Source organism: Marmota marmota, unplaced genomic scaffold, assembly GCF_001458135.2.
Source record: "Marmota marmota marmota unplaced genomic scaffold, marMar, whole genome shotgun sequence".
Classification (NCBI taxonomy): domain Eukaryota; kingdom Metazoa; phylum Chordata; class Mammalia; order Rodentia; family Sciuridae; genus Marmota; species Marmota marmota.
This window is the reverse complement of record NW_025999962.1, coordinates 2,730,094-2,738,620: the sequence shown is the minus strand read 5'-3', so window position 1 is coordinate 2,738,620 and position 8,527 is coordinate 2,730,094. Positions and strand designations below refer to the sequence as shown.

Sequence of the window (8,527 nt, the reverse complement as noted above, 5' to 3'; positions counted from 1 at the left end):
GCAGTGGCCAAACCGGCCCCGCCGCATGCCTCCGGCCCTGGGCAGGAATGCCATTCCAGGCCGGCAGTGCCGGGTTACCACAGCCTGGCCTCTGGGGAGAGGCAGGGAGGCCTGTGGGCAGCCAGGCCGCTGAACCGGGGACCTCAGCTGTCCTCCCAGGCCTGCTGGGAGCTCGGAGAGCCCTGGAGCACTTGAGCCTTGACCCACCGGGCACAGCTGGACAGGCCCACAGCCCACCGAGCCTGGACCCTGCTTCAGATCAAAGGGACAGCAGCAGGGATGAGGCCACTGCCCTGTCCCCTGAGAACAGTGCCGACCTGAGTCAGCCTGAGCCTGGACTGTCATCCCCAGAGGCTCAGGGTCTGTGTCCAGCCCACCGGTGGCCCTGGGAGGCCAGAGTCCCAGCCGGGGCCTGGGCAGGGGCCTGGGGTGCGCGGACAGGAGGCGGGAGCCTCTCAGTCCACAGAGGGGACGAGGAAGGAAGAAGGATGAGGACGACCTTGGGGAGCTGGCACGTGGTCCCCCACCCGGCAGGAGCTGTAGGGCGCCACACAGGGACCCCAAAGACACTCACTCTTCTGATTCCAGCTTTTATTGGGGCCAAGTGGTCCCCTTTGGGGGAGGCCAGCAGTGTAGCCCACCAGGAGTGGGGTGCTTCGAGGACATGCAACGCCTGGCCACCACTGCCCCTGCGCACGGCATGAGGGTGGCCAGGGTCCCCACCTGGGCCACAGTGGCCCCCTCCCTCCCCCAAGGGAAGGGTCTGTTGCAGACAGACTATGGGGGTGGGGCTCAGTGGGGTGCCTGGTGGCCCAGGGACAGTGCAGTGCCTCGGTGGCATGAGAGGCCCCGAGGGTCCATTTCAAGCAGAAGGAGGAGCCTGGCTCAGGGGACAGTGGCCACAGCCACCCCCTCACCTCCAGTACCCAGTGTAGGTCACAATAACTTAAAAGACACTATAAACATTTGGACGCTATATAACAATATAAGTTAACCAGGTCCGGTGGCCGAGGACGCAGGGCCCGTGCACACGTGGTGTCCAGGATCGGGACGAGGGGCAGGCCGCGGGGCTTGGTGCTCACAGCAGCCCAGAGGCTCAGAGCGTCCTGGTGTTTTGGGGGTGAACGTGCTGCACGCAGAGCCAGGGCCCAGCCAGGGCACTAGCCCCAGGCAAACGTCCAGGCCACTTGGCTCGTTGGTGGCCCCAGAACAAGTCTCCCAGGGCTTCTGCTCAGAGAACAGCCCAATTGGGCAGCAGACAATGGGCAGTGACCAGAGCCAGGCAAGCCGTCTCTCTGACCTTGGCCAGTCCCTCTCTCTACGCTGGTAACTCGGGGAGGGGGATGGGGGTGGGGGGACTCCAGAAGGGACACGCCAGCCCTGAGCCTGCAGCTCCATCCTCGGGCAGCCTCGCAGCCCGTCTCCGGGTTTCAGGGAGCTGAGCTGGCCTTCGGGAGGGCCGGGGAGCAGGAGTCCTCCAGGACAGCAGGCAGGGCAGCCTGTGCACTTCCCAAGTCCTGGGACCGGGGCTGAGGAAACGGGGCCAGGTAGGGGTAGAGCGGTCACAGCGGCTGGCAGCCCCAAGCCCTGGATGCCAGCATGTAGCCAGGGTGAGGCAGCAGGCCGGGGCTCAGGGAAGCCCCAGGGCCCCAGGAGGGGGGTGCGGGGACACCCAGGTCTCTCCAGGCAGCTCCTCATGCCACCCTGCATATTGCCAGAGGAGGCTGGTGGGAACTTAGTCAGGAGAGTGATCAGGTACAGAGGGTGTGGCCAGTCCGTGGGCCACTCTGGGCCTCAGTATCCCCATCCGTCAAGGAGGCAAACACCTGGCCAGAATCTGCCATGCCCACTTCTTCCACCAGCCCCTGCTGACTCAGGGTCCAGTGGCTCAGGTGGGAGGGCTCTGAGCTTGGGCGGTGACAGGTTAGGGTCTGACTGGCAGGTGAGGGTGTGGAGGGCTGTGGCAATCCTGAGGCCAGTGTGGTGACATTTTGATTTGCTGGACATGGTTTCCAGGACAGGAGGGACGCTCTCCTGAGGCCCTCTTCTAGACCCACCAAGCCCCTGCCCAGCTCTACCCTGGGACCCACATGCCTCCTGCCAGCCGCTGGCACCTGTGGCCTGCGGGGACAGAAGGCCTGACGGCCAGGGGCTGGAAGAGGGCAGAGGGGCACTGGGGGCCATGTGGTGTGGAGTGAGGACGGCTCCCGCTGGCTGGGGCTGAGACCCTCTTCTGATGCCAAGAAAACATAAATAACCTCGTCAATGCCTGTGCCTGCTGCCCGCCCTGGGGGCATGGCCAGGGAACCGTTTTGAGCGTCACCGGCCCGTGTGGCCTCTCGGTGTTTGGCTACCCGGCAGGCAGGCCACCTCAGAGTCTCATTGTCACTCTGTCCTGAGATCCACGTGTGTCCTCGAGGTTCGCTTTCCCCAGGAAGAGAGAGGGCCTCGCTGGCTCCCGGGGCCCAGGAGCCCGGCGGGTGCTGCCCGGCGGGCGGGGTGGGGACCTCACTTGCAGGTGAAGACCTCGCTGCGCTCGCTGCAGGTGCTGCACTTGACGAAGCAGCACCAGTGGAACTTGCAGTTGCACTGCCACACCTTGGTGTACTGGTGCGTGTTGTAGCCGCGCCCACAGCACATGGTGTCGCAGCCGTCGGCGCCCAGCGAGGTGCGGTTGCACAGGCGGCCCTGCGTGCCCACGCTGCCCGTGGCCGCGTCCTCTTCGCAGTAGTTGGGTGACTTCTCGATGTACACCAGGTCTGTCTCCATGGGCTTCTGGTAGCTCCGCAGCTGTTTGATGCGCAGGAAGGTGGGCTGCCGCAGGCGGCTGGCCCGCACCACCTCCACCTGCACGGCCGCGTTGTACTTCTCCTTGAGCAGGTGCCCCACCTCGCGGAACTTGGGCAGTGTGGTCCAGCAGGTCTTGGTGGTGCACGAGCCCGACACCCCGTGGCACTTACACTCCAGCTTCATGCGGTCCTCCAGGACCTGCGGGCAACACGGCAGCTGCTCAGCGAGGCGTGGCCAGGGTCCCCACCCCGCCCATCACCCCTTCCCCACCTCCAGCCTGACCCTGCAGCCAGCTCCTCCACTTCCTGCTGTGGGCCCATGGGCAAGTGTCTCCACCTCTCTGACCCTCAGTCTCCTCATCCACTAAACAGGCTGCTTAGAATATTCCCAATGCCCAGGACATTGCAAGCGACCTGAGAATCTTTGGGGCCAGCAGAGCCTGGTGTCCCTTCGTCAGATGTGTTTTGTTCAATTCTGGGCCACCTTCAGGGCTCTGAGGACACCGAGGCTTGGGAGCTGAGGTACTTGCCAGACAGCAGGTGCAGGGCCCCAGCAGCTGAAGGTGCTTAATGTGGTCCCTCCACCTGTCCATCTGTGCCTGCCCTCGTGCCTGCTGTAGGGCATTGCATACAGTCAATGCTGTTTAATGGGAGCCTGGCATGCCCATGGGGCTCAGTACAGGGCGGGGCAGGGAAGCCGCTGCCCCCGCCTGGCTGGTGGCTGTTCTTTCTTCCTGGCTCCACCGGGGCCCTTGGCGGGCGCAGCCCATGTTTTCCTTGGGCCTCCCTCCGCGGCCCCGGAAGGCCGATTCCCAGAGCCAGCCCTGACCCCAGCTACTCATTTACTCGGATCGAAAGGGCCCTGCCAGCAGGCCTGATTAAAGATGGGGAATCATTAGCCGCCCCGCGGCTGCAGAAGGGCCATCTGTCAGCTGTCAGGTCTGCAGGCCTCCGTCGGCAGCAGGGCACCAGGGCTTGGCCACCCTGCCCCAGGCTGGGACCCACCGTGGTGGGGCTCCTGCTGCTGGCCCAGCTCTGCCCCAACAAGAAGCCTCAGCAAAGGAAGGAGCGAATGTGCGAGTAAGTGAGAGAAAGAGCGAGGGTCAGAGAAAGTGTCCTCGAGATGGCCCTGCCCAGGCACCATCCCCGGCCTGGCGTGTGAGCTCTGGACCTCGGGGTGACCTGGGGGCTGGCACCCGGTGTGGGAGACAGACGTGCCACCTGAAGGGACCCAGGGCCCTCGAGAACCTGACCCTGTGCGGGTGACGGTGCTTAGGAGGACTTCCTGGAGGAGGTGACCTCGCAGTGGGTGCTGATGGAGGAGGAGAGACAGCTCCTTAGACAAAGAGGAGGCGTTCCAGGAGGGCTCAAGATGAGCGGGGGGCTGGAGAGGGGCTGGCCGTGAGCAGGAGGGAGAGATGGGCTGGTCACTGCTCGGGTGGGAGTGGGGTGGGCCCTGGGCCAGTGGCCTAGAGTTCTGGGCATTCCCTGCTCTGAGTGAGCCATGTCCTGGGTGGAGGCTGGGTGGTCTCAGGAGGGAGTCGGGGAGGCTGACGTCCCACCAGGAACGGGCTGAGGGAGGAAGGGCCCAGGGTCCCATGGAGGGAGAGATCAGGCTTAGGGGACATCTGCAGTGGAATTGGGACAAGGACAAGGGGTGTCTGGGTGGAGGGTGTGGTCAGAGGGCTGTGGGGAGGTGGCCTGGGGAAAGGCACTCTCGGGGCCTCCTCCTGCAGCCCGTCACCAGGGGCAGCTTCCTCTGCCCCCTCCCCTCCTGTCCATTAGCCTCCTGCAAACCTGGAAGCCCTGTCTGACCTAGCCAATGGCCACCCCCTCAGGCCAGGCACTCCCCAGAGCTGACAGACAGGCACCTCTCAGAGTTCCCAGCCAGGTGCAGCCTGCCCCACCCCATCTGCTGACCCTCCTGCGATGGCCAAGTTGTGGAGGTGTCCAGGCTGGGGGCTGTGCGGGCCAGGCGGTCAACCCCTGGCTGCCATCTGGTGTCCCACTGTGGCTGCTGGACAGCTGTCTCCCTGCCCAGCTCTGCTGCCTGCTTCTGAACTCGCTCCCTCCTCCCCTGGCGAGCCCCTCGCTCCTGTCCACACCAAAGCCCCCAGCCAGGCTGTACCCTCCTGACACCAGGGGACATCCAGACAGCCCCGCTGGGGACAGCAGCAGGTGAAGCCAACTGGGCACGTCTTGCAGAATGAGGAGCCGAGTCTTTGCTTGGCAGGTCCTGGGGCCAGAGCCTCTCTGGACTTCAGAAGTACCATTTCCTTCTACTCCTCGGGGTCAGAGCGGCAGCTGGGACCTCAAGGCCCCGAGACCAGCCCTGCACCCAGGAGACCACCTGGCATGCACAGGGAGCCGGCCCTGCACCCAGGAGACCACCTGGCATGTGCACAGGGAGCTGGCCCTGCCCGGGCAGCCGAGCCTCCCATCCAGCCCCTCTCCCCAGGCCTGGCACCTCCACTGTGGAGTGGGGTCCAGAATCAGGGTGCAGCCATGCTGGGGGGCAGGGCTCCATCTCCAACAGACTAGGGGAGCCCTGAGGTTGGAAACCAAAGTCCTTCAGGGACAGGCCAGCAGGCCAGGGAGTCTGGTGTCTGGACACTGCAGGGCCGGGCTCTGGTGCCACAGAGGTGCATCACCTCCATCCGGGAACTGCCATAGTCCTCTCACACCCTTCACTGCCTGACCTCTCCCTGAGCACTCTCTGACCACAGCATGGACCGAGAACAGGAGGCCCCGCTGGCCTGAGGGGCAATGGCCCTGCATGTCACTCCTCGGTGGCCCTCAGGCATCCATCTGTACAATGGGAGCCACACGCCCCTCCCCGCAGCAGGGTCCCGGACACTCCATCACACAAAGGCTGCACCAAGACTGTCCTGCCAACGAGGTCCCAGCCCCCAGCTCCCAGGGCTGGTCTCTCTGGTAGCGTCCAGTCTCATCTGGCCACCTAGAGGAGGCCCCACCAGCCCAGGTGGACCTGCACTTGCCTTCGCTGTGGAGAGTGGGGAGATCCACCTCCCACCCGCCCAGGTGCCACCCCACCTGCCCCACTGCCCTGCCCCAGGCGACCCCAGGGAACACACACCTGCTGACTTTAGGGGACAGTCTGGGGGCTCCTTCTGCCCGGGCACTGTGGACCGCTCCTTGAGGGCCACCACAGCCTGGGAGGGGCCTGAGGGAGGGCAGCCAGGGCCGGGCTGGGGGAAGCCCCCGTGAGGGTCTCCAGCTTAGCCCGTCTGCCTCAGGCCCACCGGATGGCGGCCTGACCCACGCAGCCTGGGGTGAAGGGCAGAGTGGCCGGTGGATGGGCCCCCACCAATTTACTTCCACTGGAGCCTCAGATGGTGACCTTGCTGGAAACTGAGGCTTGGTGGGTGTAATTAAGGCAAGGATGGAGCTGTCCCCTGGAACGGGACCCGGAATCCAGGGAGAGTGTCCTTGTGCAGGATGAAGGAAGCCTGTCCAGAGAGGCCCCGGAGGCAGGCCAAGACCAGAGCCATGCGGCCCAGGAGCCCAGCAACCCGCAGCAGAGGACGAGGCAGGAAGGCGCCTCCCAGAGCCTCTGGAGGGAGCAGAGCCCTGCCCACACTGATCCAGACTCTGATTCACCAGGAGAGCGCGGCCTGCTGCTACAGCCGCCCAGCCACTGGTATCTGCAGCAATCCCTTGGTCCTGCTGGACCTGCTCAGCAACTGGTCCTGGGCCATGCCGGCAAGGCAGGCCCGGGTGACCTGGGAGGGGGGCCGGGGCTCCCGGAAGGTCTGCACTCAGCTCTTGGGGGAGTCTGGGGGGAGCCCACCATGGTAAGCACCGCACTGCTGGGAGGACGAAGGACCCCAGCCCTCAAGAGCCACCCTGGAGCCACGGCTCCGGTCCCGTGAGTGTGAGACAGCTCACAAGACGGGTCACTGAGGGCTGCAGAGGAGACCCCTTTGCAGAGGGGGAAATGGAGCCTCAGCAGAAAGACTGTGTGGGCCAGGCCCTGGGTTCTGTCCCCCTGTTTGGACTGGGGCTGCAGCTCTGGGGTGGCGGGCCTGTTTGATCCCCGACAGTGAGATAAACACACGGAGGCCTGAAAACTTGGGCTGGGATGTGGCTGGGTGGACAGCGCTGCCCGGCATGCCTGGGGCTGGGTCCTCAGCACTGCAGAGAAGAAGGGGACAGGCCAATGACCTTTTAGAGCCCTCCCCCGTGGCCACCCTGTCCCTGAGCCTCACCTGCTTGTGGCCGCCCTGTCCCTGACCAAGCCCACAGTCTGTTCCCATCTCAGCACACAGCTTCTCCCTGGTCGAACCCCGCCACACTGTGCCCTCCTCCGTCCTTGTCCCCTGGCCGGGCAGCTCGGTGCCAAGACTTAACCAGTCTCCCTCCCCACAGCCCTGGGCCCACCGGCCTCCTTGGCCTCTCCCCTCCTGCGTCTCCGGGAGGCCAGTCCTGCCTGTCACCTCAGCCCTGAGCCTTTTCAGCCCCTGTAAGCTGCCAACACCCGGAGCTCCAGGCCAGCCGGGCCCTCCTGGTAGTCCACCCTGAGCACATGTGACCTTGGCCCTAGCACCTGCCCTAGCACCTGGCTACGGTCTGGGGTCAAGGCCCAGCCTGGCCATCAGGGTCCTCCACCAGGCAGCCCACACAGGCTGCCCGGCTCCTCGCAGCCCCAGCCCATCACCCGTGAGTGGAGGCCGGGCCTCGGGCTGTGCAGACCCTCTGCCTCGGCACCCTCAGCTCTGCTGCTTACACGTCCCCACTAGCAGTGACCAGAGCTCAGCCTGCACGGACCACATGGCCAGCTCTGCTGCTTGCTCCAGGCCTTACTGTTCTCATCTGTGAAACGGGGGACAGTGAGAGAAAGCCCGGCGTAGAAGCTAAGCTGCTGCAGAACACAGGGCAGGAGTTCCAATGACCGTGTCTTCCCTCCACCCTCCTCCTCCCATTCCATCTGCCTGAGGCTCCTGGAGGCCAGGCTGGGTCCCTCAGTCCTCCTCACCTGTCCATCCACGCACCCAGGTGACGACGACCAGCACCACCTGCTATGGCCACCCCCCACCTAGCCGTCCAGCCCAGCCTGCTCAAGGCCCTCTGGAGTTTGAGCCCAGCCCACTGGGCCCTCCTGCCCCCCAGCCTGAGCCTTTGCAGCCCTCACAAGTGCGGCTCAGGCAGGCCCATCAAGGTGACCGCACTCCCCCAGCCCTGCCCTGAGCCCCTCACCGCCCCTGGGTGAGGGCAGCCTGGCCCCCGGATCCCCCTGCCCGGCGTGGGAGGGAGCCGGTGGCCTCAGCCAGGGTCCCTGAGGCAGGGGTTCTTGCCAGGCCTCTCCTCTTGCCTGACCGGGCCCCAGAAGCCCCTCAGGCCCTGTGGCCGCTGCAGCCCCTGGGGCCGGGAAGCCAGACCCGGCAGGGTGTTCCGCCCCGCTGCCACCCTATCTCGGGCCATCTCGCCGCCGGGCCGCCACCGCGGCAGCTGCTCCTCCCAGGCCGTATCTGGGGCCCTCATCTCGCCGTGGCAGCGGCTCGCCCTGCCTTCTCCCCCAGTGCATCTCAGTCTCCTGCACCATCTCCCCCCAGCGCCCACGCCCGAGGCTGGCCTCCTCCAGCCCCCACAGCCTCTGCCGGTCCTGGGGCTGGACCCTTCTGCGCCCACGGCTCCTCCAGGAAGCCCTGACTGGCCTGCGGTGGCCTCTGGGACCAGGAGCACCAGGGCAGGGACACGGGGCTGCGGCCTGGGCCTCC

General features: G+C 65.7%; 1 protein-coding gene across 1 annotated transcript in view; it reads right to left on the bottom strand.

Moving 5' to 3' along the window:
* Positions 1-576: 576 nt before the first annotated feature.
* Positions 577-8,527, bottom strand: part of Wnt7b (Wnt family member 7B) — a 39,699-nt gene continuing 31,748 nt past the window's right edge. The window contains exons 4-5 of the mRNA XM_048802973.1: positions 5,887-5,973; positions 577-3,032 (exon numbers count right to left, since the gene is read on the bottom strand). Of these exons, the coding sequence (XP_048658930.1) occupies positions 2,509-3,032; positions 5,887-5,973 (611 nt within the window). The 3' untranslated portion in view covers positions 577-2,508. The remainder of the gene's footprint in view (positions 3,033-5,886; positions 5,974-8,527) is intronic.